The sequence below is a fragment of the Myotis myotis genome, unplaced genomic scaffold (assembly GCF_014108235.1).
Source record: "Myotis myotis isolate mMyoMyo1 unplaced genomic scaffold, mMyoMyo1.p scaffold_m19_p_20, whole genome shotgun sequence".
Classification (NCBI taxonomy): Eukaryota; Metazoa; Chordata; class Mammalia; order Chiroptera; family Vespertilionidae; genus Myotis; species Myotis myotis.
Window position 1 is genome coordinate 11,285,845 of NW_023416325.1, and position 17,915 is coordinate 11,303,759.

The window sequence follows — 17,915 nt, forward strand, 5'->3', positions numbered from 1 at the left end:
ACAGCTCCTCATCTGAAAACAGGGCTTGAACTGTTAGGGGCAGAAATGTAATATTGGGGACTAGCTATTAGTTATAAGAAATAAAATAAGAAATATTAATCATGCTCTGTTAACCATGATGGTTCTGTTCTGACTAGAGAAAGCACATTCCTAACCTGGCTGGGAGTTATATGCCCTGGGACATGGGGGCTAACACCGGAATGCAGTCCATCCTCCTGTCCCGAGAACTGCCTGTCACTATGGAAAGATTTACAACTTCGTGGCTGAAACAGTGAGTCCTGGAGACACCTGCTCTTTACAACCCCAGCCCCTATTGCCTGTAATCTGGTCCCAGGGAGAGGTGCCCGCCTCTGCCACCTCCCCCACCCCCAGCCTGCATGACTCTCCCGTGCCTCCTTTCCCATGCCTGTAACCTGTAATCTTTGTCCTTCTCCCCAAAATAAGCAGCTGGCTTATGGGGGCTGCAGAGCAGATTTTTGTGGATGACCTGCTGCTCTCCCATGCTGCCGGCATCATTGGAATAAACACTCATATATGATTCAACCCCATCTCTGCTTAATTGGCTCAAGTAGTGACAGGCAGCCCAGACCCCTTGATTGTCCGGTTACAGAGCCAGATGCCCACCAGTTGCCAGCAGCTGGATTCCCTGCTCACAGCTGGATTCCTAAGGCATGTGCTGCAAGGACTCAGGTAAACCCTCAAGAAAAAAAAGACCAAATTGGGGAGAAAAAAAAGACCCCAGCTTCCTAGCTTTTGTTTTAGGACTGACAGAAGCTTGGGCATCCAGCCTCCAGGGACAGTCGGCAGAGGTTCTCAACCTTCCTAATGCCGCGACCCTTTAATAGAGTTCCTCATGTTGTGGTGACCCCCAACCATAAAATTATTTTCGTTGCTACTTCATCACTGTAATGTTGCTACTGTTATGAATCGTAGTGTAAATATCTGATATGCAGGATGTATTTTCATTGTTCGCGACCCACAGGTTGAGAACCGCTGGTAGAGTGTGGAGGGGGAGAGGCGTGTTTGGAGGAAACCTTAGCCAGTAACTGCCTGCCTGCAGCAGCAGACCCAGGCGGAGTATGGAAGGCCCAGGGGTTGCTTCCCAGACCCTGGCACCAGGAAATCCAGAGCCTCTCAGGAAGGGGTGGTCAGCACTGATGTATGAATCTCACGAGTCAGCCCATGAGCCCCCCACCCCCTGGCATCTCCTTCAGAGCTGCGTGTCCACAGGCCCAGAGAAGCCGCACTTGGGGAACTGGAGTCACTCCCCCTCCCGAACCCACCAGGCTTGGCAGGGCCTCTGTCGGAGGCCTTGCTTCTATTCTTGGCTCACCTCTGCTGTGACCTTGGAGGGGAGGGCAGCTCTTGCCCGACCTTCCCCTTTCTGGGACTCTGTGAGCACCTCCCAGCCAGGGAGGTTTACGGTTTGAGCAGAACTCTTGGCCTTCCCTCGGATGCAGTTCAAGTCTAACACCGAGTCTGACCTGCAGAAGCTTAGACCATGGAAGGGCCCTTAAAAGTCACATACAGTGGGGCCTTGACTTATGAGTTTAATTCGTTCCCAGACCGAGCTCGTTAAGGAGCTCGTTAACTCAAATTACTCTATCAACTCAATGCAAAAAATCGGCCCAGAGACAGCTGGTATCTCAAAACACTCGTTAGTCGGGACACTCGTAAGTCAAGGTCCCACTGTATTTCGACAGACAAGGAAGATGGCGGTGTAGGTAAATGCCTGTACTCACCGCCTCCCACACAACCACATCAAAATTACAACTAAAATACAGAACAACCATCATCCAGAACCACTGGAAAGCTGGCTGAATGGAAGTCCTACAACTAGAGAAGGCAAGAAGAAAGCACACTGAGACCAGTAGGAGGTGTGGGGATGCGGAACAGGCTGGTCTGGCACCCACGTGTGCTGCTTTAATCAGGAGGGAGATCGTCTCTGAGGCTGGAGGAGCAAGGGGGCCCAGCCCCACACCAGACCCCCAGCCCAGGGTCCCACAGCTGGGAAAAGAAGTTCCTACAGGCAGTAAGAACTAAGGGCTGTAAAAACCAGTGCGGACTGGGGCTCAGTGACACAGAGGCTGCTGGAGACCGAGCTGTTCCTCTTAAAAGGTGGCACCAGGGTGAGGCTTTGGGGGACACAGACACATACCAGGAGGAACTGGATTGCCTGGCATCTGGGCAGGAACTGGGGGGCAGCTTACTCCCAGACAGACATGCTCGCAGGGATCATTGTTCCAATGCTGGGATCTCCCTGGTTGTAGAGCTGACTGGTAGCCGTTTCTGTTTGCTCCGCTCTGGTGATTCCCAGAGACCCCACCCCATCCAATTTATAACCCCACCCAAGCTGTGAGCAGCAGCTTTTGCATATAAATGGCCTGTCCCTGCTCAGGCTAAAATCTCTCAAAACAAGTTGCAGCTGGGTCAGGGAGCCCCAGTTGTATCAATAAAAGGCCCAAGACCCAGCACCAGCACCAGCCTACCTTGCTTCACAGCTGGGCCTCATCTAGACACTTCCAAACCTGATACAAAGAGAAGGTGGCCCCAGGCAGTGGCTGACTTTGCACCTCCCTGGAGACCCAAGAGCCAGTGTACTCAGTGGTCAGTGTCAGATCATAACAGATTACAACTCTACACATCCATAAGCGACACCTCAGGGGCAGATTCAGTGAGTACCAAAGCCTCATCAAAGCAAATCCTGATCCACAGGGGTGTCTCTTGCACAGCAACTCTCCCACTGTAGTTGCAGCTGGTCCCCACAGCCAATTGGCCTGGAGTTCAATTCCCCCCAGTGACACCAACAGCAATCAAGTCTCAACTACAACAAGACCATGCTCACAGCCCACAAAGGGGTGCACCTAGAGTGTCCACCTCAGGTGATTGGGGAGGCTGAGTCACTGGGCCCTATAGGACACCTATTACACAAGGCCACTCTACCAACTCAAGGAGACATAGCAGCTCTACCCAATACATAGAAACAAACACAGAGAAGCAGCCAAAATGCGGAGACAAAGAAACATGTCACAAATGAAAGAAATGGAAGAAAGCAAACTACTGGATAGAGAGTTCAAAACCATGGTTATAAGGTTACTCAAGAATCTTCTAGAAACCTCCAAAAAAAATGGAAAAGGACCAGTCTGAAATTAAGCATACACTGACTGAAATAAAGAATAATATACAGGGATTCAACAATAGAGTAGAGGATTCTAAGAATCAAATCAACGATTTGAAATATGAGGAAGCAAAAAACACCCAACTAGAAGAGCAAAAAGAAAAAAAGAATCCAAAAACATGAAGATAGTGTAAGGAGCCTCTGGGACAACTTCAAGTGTACCAACATCCGAATTATAGGGTGCCAGAAGAAGAGAGAGCAAGATATAGAAAACCTATATCCAAAACCAAAGAGGACCACAGTAAGACACATCATAATTAAAATGCCAAGGGCTAAAGACAAAGAGAGAATCTTAAAAGCAGCAAGAAAAAAAGCAGTTAGTTACCTACAAGAGAATGCCCATACGACTGTCATCTGATTTCTCAACAGAAACTATGCAGGCCAGAAGAGTGGCAAGAAATATTGAAAGTGATGAATAACAAGAACCTACAACCAAGATTACTCTATCCAGAAAAGCTATCATTTAGAATTGAAGGTCAGATAAAAAGCTTCACAGACAAGAAAAAGCTAAAGGAGTTCATCACCACCAAACCAGTATTATATGAAATGTTGAAGGGTATTCTTTAAGAAGAGGAAGAAGAAGAAAAAGAAAAAGATAAAAAATATGAACAAAATGGCAACAAATACATACCTATCAACAATTGAATCTAAAAATCAAAATAAATGAATAAGAAATTGAATGAACAGAATAAACTGGTGAATAAAATAGAATCAGAGGCATGGAAATGGAACAGACTGATGATTCTCAAAGGAAAGGGGGGTGGGGCGGGAACCAGATGGAGGAGGGCTATGGGGGGAAAAAAGAGGGACAGCAATAAAGATTTTTTTTTTAAAAAAAACCACATATTCCAACTTCCTGAGCACAAATAAGGAGCTAGGGCTCAGACACTCAAGTGCCTCGTCCAAGGTCCCAGCTGCAAGGTGCTCCGTGAGTCACAGAGGTTCAGAAACTAGTTATTCAATACAGTTATTACCGATAACCCACACCCAAAGCACAAAGGCAGCGTGGGCATCAGGGCAAAGACAATGGGTCTGGGAACTGGAAAGTCAGGGCCCTTCTGAGGGCTCAGTCCCCCCGTTTACAGAACATGTCTGCCCAGTGCTGACGTCCAATAACCCTGAAAGCCCGAATCTCACCTATGTGTCTGCTTCAAGGTTCAGCTCCTCTCATCCATCACCCCAGCCAACCATTCTCCCAGGATGTGGCCAGAATGATGGTATTTGAAGCTGAAGCAAACTTGGAAGGTGAGTTTAATAGGGAAGGAGGTCCCTCCCTGCACTCACCCTAAACCTCATGATGACTTTTCAATGATCTCTTGTTTTGTTTCATCTACGCCATGGCGTTCCTCATTGGGTAAGGATATTGGGGGATTTCAAACATAAAAGTTGTCCCAGATTCCCCCCTACACCCCAACTGTCCAACTATGTCAGAAAGACACAAAATCAGTAAAATGAATACAAGAGGTGTGCCTTGGGATTCAACCAACACACATTTTACTAGCCAGAGGCAAAAGAGTGAGCCATTACCATCAGCGAATACTTCACCTGCTTATTCAAACTCTGGCTGGTTCTCGGCCTTGTGGCTTGGCCCGCCTCCATGCCAGCTTACCCTGTCTGGGTAACTGAGGGCAATGTATGTATTGGAGCAGACCCTTTTCTTTCCTACCCTTTCTTCCTGCTCTGGGTCTGTGCTGGGAGGTAGCCAAGTTCTATCAGCAAAGGAATGGAATGGAGAATGTCAGGGGTGGAGACCTAGGGTAGGGCCAGGCTAGCTGCATCTTAACTGGGCAGAAAAAAGCAGCAAAATCTTGGCATCCTCGAGGTCCTGGAAAATGATATTCACCCCTTACATTTGTAAATATGAGCTGATTTACAAACCTGCCTGAACACTAGGGCGTGTTTTTTTTTTTTTTTAAAGATCTTAAAATTGGTTTTTAAAGAGAGAGGAAAGGAAAGGGAAGGGGAGAGGGAGAGAGAAAGAAACATTGATGGGAGGGCAAACCATTGATTGGCTGCCTGCTGCATGCCTCCTACAGGGGATAGAGCCCACAACCCAGGCATGTGCCCTGACCAGAAATCAAACCAGCAACCTTCCCGTACATGAGATAACACCCAACCAACTGAACCATACCAGACAGGACTGGGATGTTTTTAAAGACAAAGATTCTCAGGGCCATTGAATCAGGCCTCAGCCATCTGCACTTTTACTAACCTCCCTCAGGTGATCCCAAAGATCAGATGGGTCTGGAAACTCCCCATTTATCATACACATGAATATTAGAGAACATTCTTTCACATGCGATTTCACTTCCATCTCACCACTCCCTATGTGGTCAGCAGGGGAGAGATTTTTACATTTGCCTGAATAGGAATTGAGGTCCAGAGAGTGGGAGTTATTTCCTAGTCAAGCTGCTGTGCCTCGAACCCAGGTCCCCCGGCTCTGAGTGTAGCCCTGAAGCTCCCACAGAGAGCTGTGCTCTGTAGTCAGCCAGCCAGGCTCCCACATGCGCAGTGACGGGCACATTTAGGGCACCCAATAAATCATTTCCCACTTCTTTTGGCTGAAGTCACTCAGCTACGGAGAGGCACAGCCATGACTGACACCTGTCCCAGGAGTCCTAGGGCTGCTTGCAATAGCAGAGATTCATCTGGGTACACACCTGCCAAGGCGTCAGTCCTTGCAGCATGTCCTCATTCCCCCCTCCCTGCTTAGGACGGTCCTGGGCCCCAGGTGCACCCCTGAAGGCGGCGCTGTAGCCCCGACCAGCTTTGGGACTTGACTTCGCAGCTATTTCAGGTTGAATCTGTCTCTATGGAGACGACAGCACTGAGTCTCTGGGAACAGTCTATAGGTCTTTCTGAGGAGGGAGCTGCTATGGCAGCTGTGGGAGCCCTTTGGGGAGAAACTGTTGGCTAAGCACACAGTATTATTAGCTTCTCCACAGCCTCCTCTTGGGGATCATCAGACTCCAACCCAGGCGATGCTGCTCTGTCTAGACCCGCACAGAGCGGTTTCCCCCCAGCTCCTGAGCTCCCCTAACGAAGCGAGGGGCACTTCCAGCTCGTCTCACATCTCTGCTTGAAGTTTCCAGAACCAGGGGCTGAAGCTGGTTATCCAGCCCAAGGACTCTTTGTCTTGGCCCCCCAGGAACATGGCTACATGTTCCCACTCATGGGAAGCTGCCGGAAGCCTGGGAATCCTGGGTACTTTCCCACCTTCTGTGGTGGGGCCACTCCATCGGACTGGGGAGTTTGTGGCCTCTTACTTCCTAGTAGGTAAGGTTTATTTTCTGTAAGGAAATAAGGCCCAAAAGCTGAACACTTTCATAGTTTTCCGGAGTGATGTCTCAGAGGGCACGGTTCTGGCTCAGGAGTCGGGGGGAAGGAGCCTTCCCAGGCCTCCCGTAAGCCTGGCCTCCTGCTCCTACTGTGCGGTTCCCCCGAGACACACAGAGGCCCAGAGCCCTCGGGAGGGGGCAGAGCAGTAGGGAGAAGCTTCAAAACGGCAGACAGCCCAGCCAGTGTAGCTCAGTGGTTGAGCATCGACCTATGAACCAGAAGGTCAGAGTTCAATTCTAGGTCAGGGCACATGGCCAGGTTGGGGGCTCAATCCCCAGTGGGGGGTAGGGGGCTGGCAGGAGGCAGCCCATGAATAATTCTATCATTGATGCTTCTATCTCTCTCTCCCTCTGCCTTCCTCTCTGAAGTCAATAAAGATATTTAAAAACAACAACAATCCCCACCCAGCAGAGAGCTTGCACCCCCCTGGACTTGGCCATGACCAGCTGCAGGGCCCTCGCTCCCTGGGGCCATCAGTCACTCTTGCTGGATCACAGTGGTCACCAGGTGAGTTTTATTCCAAGTCTAACTTTTGGAACAACAACAACAACAAGATGACTTGTTTAAAAGAAAGACCTTACTAAGAAAGAGTGAAGGCTCTGTGATTGCCTCTAGAAGCTGAGGGGAGTGGGGGCGGGGAGTGCACAGTGACCTGCCAGTGACTGTGAACCCTGACGCTGCAGCCTGCAGTAAGCCGAGGAGGAACGAGTCCGACCCGCCGGCCACCGATCCTCACAGCTCACAGGGAAAGAGCTTATGCTGCCTGGGAAGGCTCAACTTCCACTGACTAAAGGAAGACACTCCGGGAATAAACCGTGATGGGAGGAAGAAATGAGGAGTGAAGGCTGAAGGCAATAACTGATAGGACAGCTTTCCTTCTGAGTTATTTGAAAGGCTAGAATTTTTATCTTACCTGGATGCCTGCAAAAAGGGGGATAAACTGGATGACTTGCAAAAGTCCCTCCCTCTGAAGACTAGAAAAACCAAGGCCATTCCCTAAGATTTGTGTGGGTGGGTTGAGGGGATAGGGGCCCCAGCTGTCTGCCATCCACACATCCGGCCACTAGGCGTCTCTGCTGATCCACCAGCTCAGAGAGGCTCCCCAAAGACTCCCAGGACTCCAGGAGGGCGGGTGTCTCTGACTTGCCAGGGTTGGGATGGGGGAGATGGTTCTGAGAGACCCCCATCTGTGGAAAGCTCTTCCCACGGTCCAGTCTCTGACTCTAATGCTTCCTGTGGCCAGATGCACTGGACCAGCGGCCGCCAACCGGTGGTCCGTGAGGCCTGAAAGGTTGGCGACCGCTGCACTGGACGGACGGATGGCACAGTGCTTTTTTCTTAGACGTGTCTTATTTCCCTAGTTTGGTTGCAGGTTTTTTTTTGTGGGTGTTCTTGTTGTTATTGTTGCAGGTTTTTTGAGGGAAAGAGGGGTCTATCTTTGAATTCCCCCAAACTGCCTAGCAGAGTGTTGGGCACATGGTAGATGCTCAATGAATATGTGGCCTGCCTGGGCTTTGGCCTGAGATAGGGTGAGTGTGTGCCTTAGTGGGTGGGAAGGTTGCCACTGTCCTCAAACACCAGTTCCTGGCAGTGTCCCTTCATTCTGGCAGCGCCAACGTCCTGTCTTAAGCCCAAAAAAGCTGGATTCCCAAACTCAGGGAAGCCCATCACATGGAAACAGCCACCTAATCCTGTTCTTATTCCACTGCTGTGGGGGCTTTAGTCTCAAGGAAAGGCACTCTGGCCGGTGGGGACATGGAACAGCTGCAGCTCTTAAGGAACATTCCTTCGCAGAAGGAGGCCTGCTCAGGTTTCACTGGACTGGCGGGAGGGCCGCCTTCCTGGTCCTGGCCCCCTGAGCTGGAGGGCTGGGGTAGGAACTGGCAGGAGGGATAGCTTTAATGCCTGAGGCAGGATTTAGGCAGGGTAACTCCCAGAACTCAATTTCCTGTCACTTTGGTTTGGGGGTGCCCCCTTTCCATTTCAGTGGTGATCTTGCAGGCAGGGCACCTTCTCCTACCCCCTCCCACCGGAAAGACTCGCTGGTCCCACCCTTAGGGTGCTTGGCCACTGGGCAGAACTTCAGGGCCTGGCTGAGGTGACTGCCCCACCCCCCTGGCCTCCTGCTAATCTTGCAAATGCAAACTCCTTGTGTAGGTCAATAGACAAGTCCACCTTCCCCAAGGAGGTATGCACTGATTAGGCCCCCGTTTTCTTAGGGACTCACACTGTAGCTGGAGTGCATCTGGTTGACCAAGCCCAGAATCTCTGTATTCTGTTCACTTTGTACCTCTCTTCTCCCTATTTTCAATAGATTAGCAAACCCAAATTCTTGCTTCCTAATTGGATTCTTCCCCTCTAGTCCAGCCGTGGGTAAACTACGGCCCGCAGGCCGGATCCTGCCCGTTTGAAATGAATAAAACTAAAAAAAAAAAGACCGTACCCTTTTATGTAATGATGTTTACTTTGAATTTATATTAGTTCACACAAACACTCCATCCATGCTTTTGTTCTGGCCCTCCGGTCCAGTTTAAGAACCCATTGTAGCCCTCGAGTCAAAAAGTTTGCCCGCCCCTGCTCTAGTCTCTAAATCCCCGAGCTACAGCTAAGCAGGGTGGCGCCTCCCTATGCAGGCCCCAGGACCTTGGTGCTCCTTCCTGTGTGCCACAAAAAAGTACAGTGGGGCCTTGACTTACGAGTGTCCCGACTAACGAGTTTTTTGAGATACCAGCTGTCTCTCCGCGGATTTTTTGCATTGAGTTGATAGAGTAATTTGAGTTAACGAGTTCCTTAATGAGCTCGGTCTCAGAACGAATTAAACTCGTAAGTCAAGGCCCCACTATAAAAGGATTCATTATAAGCAGAACATCGACCTGGAGTGACACATCCCACACTCTGCTGCTTATTAGGTGTGTGACCTTGAGCCAGTGTCCTAACTTCCCTTTCCTTGGGTGCAACATGGAGAAAATAATGTGCACCTTGTAGCCTCTGTGTGAGGAATAAAAGAGATGATACATGTAGAGCACCTGGTACACAGGTAATGAATGGTTAACGTTCTCCCCTTTCTCTGCCAGGTCTTCTTTAAGCAACAGAAGAGGTGGCTGGATACTCAATGTGTCTCTATCCTGTCTCCAAACCTTACCCCATCGCCTTTAAAGTCTTTGGTAATTGTGTTAGTGTAGGTGGCTAGATATTAATAAAGAAAGGGAGGAAAGAGAATCAAACTTTGAGCCTAATAAATGAGGGAGCTGAATCAAATACGTATTGGGCCTGCTTCATGAGGAAGCTATAGCATTCACAGGCTCATTCATACTCCTCTGCCCTTGGGGCTTAATCTTTGGGTAATCCCAGAGCAATTCCCTAACCAGCAGGAAGAATCTGGCCCAGGGGAACTGCCAGTCAGGTACTGGATTTTGGGGGAAGGAGGAGGGGAAATTGCTCTGTCGGGGCCCATGCCCAATGAAGCCAAGATGGCCCAAGAGGAGGTCCTTCTACCTTAAGGCATGTGCAGTAGAAGCCAAGATGGGACTATAAAGGGGAGGAGCCTAGCCTGGGAAAAGGACCGATTGGATAAGGAACAAAAATCCCCAGATCTAGGAAATGAATTAGTTATGGGGGGAGGACCCATCAGAAGCCACAGAAAAATTGGGAAGTTGATTGGTTTGAAAGGATGCCTAGTCCTTTCCAAGCCTGAGATAATGTAATCCAAGCTTAACAACCCTCTCCCCAGCCCCACCCCCGTAAGAGGCTTTCACCCCATTTGTTCCTGCTTTCTCTCTCTATAGCAGCCATGCAGCCCTAGCAGCTGCCTGTGGCCACCATGCAGACTCCAAGCAAGAGCCTGGGTGTAGCAATGCAGCACCTATCTGAGCGCAGCCAGGAACAGAGACTAAGGCAGCTGGAAGGGGCCAAAGACTGAACTGAACTAAGCTTTGGTATGGGCTGAACTGATGGCACAGAATTTTGGGCTGTGGCCTTTCTTCTGGGCTTGATGAAGACAAGGCTGGACTTTTTCCTCAGCGGGACAGGCAGAGATGAGTCATGCGGGGCAACTTTCCATTTCCATCCCAATAAATCTCACCACCACACCTCAACCTCTCATGCCTGGGTCCCCAGAAACGCTTGTCTCAGGGCTCTGTGAAAGGACCCCATTTTCACTTCCAACAAGTAGACATCATTATTAGCTTCTTGCAGCCCTTTTTCTATCCTTGGAACTCAGCAGGTTCAGTAGGTGTCTGAATAGATGCCTGATGCATGAACGGCTGCTCCTTCTCACCAGGGATTCTAAAAGGTTGTCTTTGTTCTTTACCTTCTCCCAGACTTCTCTCTAGCTGGGAACTCACCTTCAGAGATCCCAGAGAGTCTACTGACCCTTACTCCTCCCCCCCCACCCCCCACAAATGGCCTGAAATACTTTCTCCTCTAAGAAGTTCTCCCAAGTCCAGTGAATCTACAACATCTCCAATCATAGTGGGCCAAACCTTCCTTCCTGTTGCCTAACCCACTGGCTATGAGGTATGCAGGTTGGGTCTGGGCTTTCCCAGGGAGAGGAAGAAGGATGCTCAGTGGTGACTGGGCAACCTCAGGCCACACACGTGGTTTGCTCAATTCAGACCCTGTTCTGCAGCTCCTCTTTGGCAGCTCCTTTCCTGCCCTTCCCCAGTACTCCCTTGACCCTGAGCCTTCCATGGCTCACATAGGCTAGCTCTTCAGATGTGACTCATAGTCCCTCTTACTGGCCTAGTTTGGTGTGTACAGTAAGTGCCCTGCAAATGCTTGGCGACTGAATGAGAACCATGGCTCAGCCGGGTTTGTCCTGGCATAGAGCTGAGGTTTAAGTCTCCATGGAGACAGAGGGATGGATTTCAGGTCAAATTAATACCTGAGTGAGGTGGGAGTTAGGTTCTCTCCAGTGGATGGAGTGGCTCGTGTCATCTAAGACAGGAGAACCCTGGGTCAGAGTCTAATATGAGCCTTCCTGCTGAGGATGCTGCCCCTGTAAGAAGCCTGGGCTCTGAGGAGCCTGGACACCTGATGTCAGGCGCAGGCAGTGCAGGATGGCTTCCCAGGGACGAGGAGAGAGTCCCTGAAACTTTTAGTTCTGCATCTTGGTAGTAGCAGTTTCCCTCACTCCTCATCCCTGCTGTAGCCCCAAAGAGAAAACTCACCAAGCAGGGAACACGCCCTGACCCCACAGAGCTGTATGGGAGCACAGTATAATATCGAGGTGGTGGTGAGGGGGACACATTTGGATTAAAGAACATCTACTTTGCAACACAAGGCTGAGGGATTAGCCTGCGGGGAAAACCATGAGCCAGCAGTTTGCAGCAAAGCTGGCAGGCTGCAGGGATGTTGATCCCCAGGATCATGTCCCAGAGGGAGAACCCCCCACCCCCACCCCCAGGCCAGGCTGGCACTCAATGGCTAGTTCGGGGTTGGGGGATTAAGATCGAACCACGACGAATGTGTACACACACGCTCGCGCACTCACATGCGTGCACACACATGCATGCACACATACACTCATTTTCTCTCTCCTCTCTGTACTGGCTCCTGTGCCCGAATCTCAAGGCTGCCTCCTCCACTGGAAAGTCTCTTGGGAGCCTGGGTTGCTCCTTCCATGGAAGCCCCATGCTAGCCATAGCCTACTCAGCGAGACCAGGGATGTGGACGGGGATAGCACATGGTCCAGCTCTCCATACACCTCGGACTTGGCACTGACCCACATCCTTGCATCTTTTCTGCCTCTGCCTTTCATCACCTCACTTCCCTCCCCAGGTCTGAGTCTCTTCCCTTTTCCTCCAATCCTTCCAGTCCTCTAATTCCTGCTAGCCTTTCTCTACCTCCCTTTTGAACAAGACCCTCAACATCTGTCTTTCTTTTCCTTTCCCTTTCTTCTATTTCTCCTTTCTCCTCTGGCTTTCTCTTGCCATCTTTCTCATCATATTACTCCTTTTGACAGATCCTTACTGGCCGCCTCTCATGCACAAGGCCCTGTGACAACGGCTGCTGGGCATGGGCTATAATAATATATAAAATACTGTCTCTACTCAAATCATGGTTGTGATCTAGGAGAGGAAAATGAGGCGTAGGCACGTGATTACAATATAGAGTCACGCGTGCTATTACCACACAAATGGCCCAAAGTGCTCCAGCTATTAGTTGGGAGAGAAAAGTCCATTCTGGGTAGAGTGGCAGGGAGGCTCCCCTGGGAGGGCAGCCCTGTTACTGCCCTTGGGGAAGTGCTGGATTTGGTCCTGTAGAGACGTGGGGGCGGCACCAAACAGATGAGTGTGTGCAAGTGTGTGATTGTGTGCATGTATGATCATTCGTACGAATGCATGTATGCACACATACATATGTGTGATTGCATGTGCGTGCATGTGCAATTATGTGAGTGCATGTGTGTACTTGTGCGACTGCATGCGTGTGGTTGTGTATGTGCATGTGTGTGTGTGAGGGAGGCTGAGGACAGCCAGAGCAGGCTGGAGAGCAGGGGAGAAAGCCCTGGCAGCAGCCTGTGTGCAATCACCTTATTTACCACTGGCGCCTGGACTAAGTAGGTGGTGCTGTAGAGGAAACGAAAGGCCGAGTTTGGGAAATGCCTCTCTTTCCTGCTGCCTTTGTTTTTGCCGATTGTCTGTTTCTTTCTGAGTGGATCAGAGCCTTTCTGCAATGGTCGCCTCAGGGCCCGCTTCGTGGCAGCAGAGATCTGATGAGGGTCATGATAGGAACCAAAGTGCTTCCTCTCTCCTTGGATCTCAGAGGCACTGAATGCGGGGACCCCAGGGGCTGGCTTCACAGCCAGCGTCTGAGACCTCGCTCATCCAGAGCCCGCTGCGTCTCTGCCAGCTCCACAGTGACCCTGCTGCCCAGACTCACATGTCAGCCTCAGGACCCCAACCCTGAGGGGCCGTTGTGACTGCCCAGCCCCCTGGCCTCCTCCTGTCCCCACTGTCCTGGTGCACCCCCAACACCAGAGCTTGGGGTAGAGTTGGGAGGGCCCAGGAGGGGAAACCCAGCACCTCTCTAAGGACCTGATTATTTCCAAAGACTGTGCTAATTTTCTGATATGATCCTCACATCTCTGTGAGGCACTAAACCCTCATTACTTTTCCTGACCGATGCATTCTAATTAGATCAACACTTAAAAAAAATTCACAATAGCCACAGGATGGCTTTCCATCTCATTAACTCCTCACTTATTATTTTCATGAAAATTACTGATAAAAATGTGCATCTCCATTTGGTGAGGCCTCACAGTCTCCTCGGCGCCTATCTTGCATCTCTCCCGTCACCCGGGCTGCGCAGCGTCGCCATGGTAACCCACAATAATAGAAACTAATAAATTACAAACGAGATGCTCGTTGAGCAATTATTGTCCTCTTTTATGCAAGTTTCTTGCTAATTTTGATCATAAGGGAAAGTACAATAAGACTCTGAAGGAATGAGTCTATTTCAAGAGAATATTAGCAAGCAGAAGTCTGGGCGGCTGTTTTCAGATCTGTAATAAAGTGATTTGGTGATTTCAAGCAATGGGAAGAGGAAATAAACTTCTTGCCTCATGCCCCGTGCACGGTCGTGTCCCACAGAGATCCCACTGGGGTGGCTGGATGTGATGCTTGTTGTCAAAATGTGCAAGGCATGCTGGCCTGTCCCTTCTCCTGCCTCTACCAACTTAGATTGTATGTATTGGTCCTTAAAACTTAAGGATTGAAAACGGCACCTTTCTTAGGCACTCTTTCCAGCTCCTCTCACCAATTCTTTTTATCCCCCCACCAATCATTCTTGGAAGTTTTACCTGTGTCCCCAAGCCTGATTGTCTTATGAGCAGAGGCCACTGTAAACCTCCTGGGGATCCTCCCATGGGTCTGTCCTGGACTCGGGAACTCGGTGGGAGAGGAAGAAATCGGGAAGCCTATGGCTTATGTGGGTACCAGTGAGTATGATGGAAAGGCTTCACCAGGCAGCTTTCTCAGTTTGTAGGTTCTGGGAAAATATTCTGTCCATTCTCACCCTGAACACACAGCTACTGTTTCCACATTCCCCAGTTCCTAGGATGAAGGTGGCAGGTGACCCTTGAGAAACGGTGACTTGAGGTGACATTTACAGTGGCCCTGAACCTTAGGGAGACAGATGGGCTTGGGAAGGATGAGCAAGTAAACAATGACCAGGGAGAAACGCCTCAGGGGAAGCAGTCTTCATCTACTAGGTGGGCGGGGTTCAGGACCACTTCCCCGAACCCTCCTCCCAGGAAACCAGGAGCTCAGTGAGCCTTCTCGAGAAGTCCATGGGCTGGGCTGGGCCCTTTACCACCTCTGTCCCCGCCTCACCCTCCAGGAAAGCATTCCATCTACTTAACTCTTATGCTCATTCCTCAGCCAAGACGCCAAGAATCACAATCACATTGTCCCTCTCAGCTCTGGTCACCTTCTAGGCACCACTACTGCTGTCGTGGTGAGCACTGGTCAGAAAGGGACTGTGGTGCTTGATGAACAGGAGGAAGAGTTGACTAGAGTAGGAGCCTCCCGGGGAAAGGATCCAATGAGTCTAATCCATTGTCCTACGTCACCAGGACCTTCGGACATTCCTACACCTGGCTTTTCCTAAGGCCTAGGAGATAGGACCCCGGCCTGTGGTTACCTGTGAGTGAAGATTTATGGAGGGCTGGTTGGGGGAGTAGGGCCCCCCGAGATCATTCCTGAGCAGGTTGTCGCTGTGCATCTTGGTTTTGAGGCAGGTGATGTAACGGTTACAAAAGTCCTTGCAGAGTTCATTGACTTTCTCCAACTCCAGCAGGTGGATTCTCAGGACCTGGATTGCCTTCACCATCTGCGGGGAGGGAGGAGAGGTGAGCCCAGGTGTTTATATCACATCCCCTTGCTGCCTCGACCTCCAAGCCCCAGGCACACCAGGGGACAGGAGCCCATGCCCCGCCCTAGGTATATGCTTTCTCATCAACATGGTTTGAATTTTCATGACCAACTGCTGATTGCTTGCTGCCTTGAGCCCATTGTTGTCACAGCTGCTCTTGGGCAGTGGTGGTATTCTGAGAGCGGTACTGGCCTTAAAGGTAGAAGACCAGGCCCCCAACCCCCAGGCCTGCCATTTATGATCTGTTTGGCCTTGGGCAATTACTTAAGCAATCTGTGGCTTACTGTCTGACAAATAGGGATAAAGACATCCTCCCTAACAACTGTGCAGGTTGGTTAAGAGGGTCCTATGAGTGGATGCACAAGCTGCAAAGAGTGAAGCCTGAATGAGGGCTAGGGAGATAAGATTAGACTTCCTTGCAAGTGCCTCAGGGGTCAGGGACTGTCTAAGCCTGCTGAGTGTATCACGAGACACAGGTCACTTTGCAGATGCTCACTGATCCTCCCTGACTGAATGACTTAGCTAGGCCTTGGAAAACCTAACTGTGGTGGCCTTTTCCGTGACCTTTGGGTTGAACGTGTACCTGTCACCTCTTCAAGTGGACAGTCCTAATGGCAAGAAGCTATTTCTCAATAGAAATTTTTCTCTTTATCGTTGTTTTTATTATAAAGAGAAAGTGCATGGGATATATGGAAAATAGAGGATGGAAAACAACAAAAAAAATGGCCCTTGATCCAATCATCCTAAAACAATGATAAATGTTCTTTTTCCACATGCATGTGTTTTAACACAGTTTTAGTCACATGTGCATACAAGTTTGTGTCCTGTTTTGCCCTTAGTTTACCAGTTGTAGTTTTCTAAGTGGCAAAATTGTTCTCTCTGTTCTCCCTTCTAGACCATGATCTTCTAGAGGCAGGAATGGTGTCTAATTTGCTCACCGTGTTATCCTCAGCACCAACACATGTGTATACTGATTAAATGTTTATTGAATGGGTGGAAGTTATTTAGAAAATATATTTTCTATTTTTTTATTGATTTTTAGAGAGGAAGAGAGAGGGCTAGAGGGATAAAAACATCGATGAGAAACATCAATCAGCTGCTTCCTGCACACCCCCTACTAGGGTTGGAGCCCACAACCCGGGTATGTGGCCTTACCAGGAACTGAACCGGTGACCTCTTTATGGGTTGATGCTCAACCACTTAGCCACACTAGCTGGGCTGAGCAAATATATTTTTAATTGTTGCAAATTATTCAATGTGTGCCCTACTTAATCAATTTCTTATCTGGGGTAAGAAAGGACAACAAGCATCACACATCTTAGATTACTTCCAATTACTTCCAATTTTTCAATTTTATAAAAAAAAATGGTATAGTGACTAAAATCTAAAGCTTATAGATTTTATTCATGTTTCTGCATTAATTCCTCAGGGTGAATTCCGGGAAATGACAGGAAAAACTGCTATGGGCATTGTTTAGGCTCGTGATAAATATCACCAAGTTGCTTTTCAAGTAAGGGCTGTGTAAATGGTGCTGGAGCAACTGGACATCCACAAGAGAAAAGGTGAATCTTGATGTAAATCTCACATCTTACATAAAAATAAACTCAAGTGGATCAAAGAACTAAGTGTAAGACATGAAACTATAAAACTTTTAGGGAAAAAAAACACAGGAGAAAATCATCAGGACCAAGGACTAGGCTTACAGGGCTTACATTCAACACCAAAAGCATAACCTGGAAAAGGGAAACTTGGTAATTGGACCTCATCAAGGCGAAAAGTGTCTGCTCCTCAAAGACCCCGAGAGGAAGAAGAAAGGACAAACAGGCTAGGAGAAAATGTTTGCAAACCGCGTATCTGACAAAAAGCGTATCTAAAATCTATGAAAAGCTTTCAAAACGAAACAGTAAAATAACAAGCAATCCAATTAGAACATGGGCTAAAGACAACGTCAGACTTTGCAAGGAGGAGGATATGCAGATGGCAAATAAGCACATGAAAAGATGTTCAATGTCATTAGCCATCAGGGAAATGCAAATTAAAGCCACAATGAGATATCACTACACGCTTACAAGAATGGTTAAATAAAAAGGAGTGATCACACCAAATGCTGACAAGGGACAGGACACTGGATCCTTCATACATTGCTGGGGGGTGTGTAAAACGGTGCCGCCCTTCTGGAAAACCTCATAACAAAACTAAGTCTATGTTTATTATACAGCCCAGAAACTGCACTCTTGGGCATTTGTCCCAGAGAAATAAAAGTGTATATATACTAGTACACAAAAACCTTATTTCTAATAGCCCCAAACTGGAAAAAACAACAAAATATACTTTGGCAGGTGAATGAATAAAGCAATTGTGGTACATCCATATCATGGACTAGTACTCAGCAACAAAAGGAACAAACTGTTGATGCACTCAAAAACTTGGGTGGATTTCAAGGAAATTATGCTGAGAAAGAAAAACCAGTCTCAAAAGATTATATACTGTAAGATACCATTTATGTAGCATTCTTGAAATGGCA

General features: G+C 48.9%; 1 protein-coding gene across 2 annotated transcripts in view; it reads right to left on the minus strand.

Annotated features, from left to right (window-relative positions):
- Positions 1–17,915, minus strand: part of PKNOX2 (PBX/knotted 1 homeobox 2) — a 231,083-nt gene that overhangs the window by 20,304 nt on the left and 192,864 nt on the right. For both annotated transcript variants that reach the window (XM_036354342.1, XM_036354341.1), the window contains exon 6: positions 15,161–15,349. In XM_036354342.1, the coding sequence (XP_036210235.1) occupies positions 15,161–15,349 (189 nt within the window). The remainder of the gene's footprint in view (positions 1–15,160; positions 15,350–17,915) is intronic.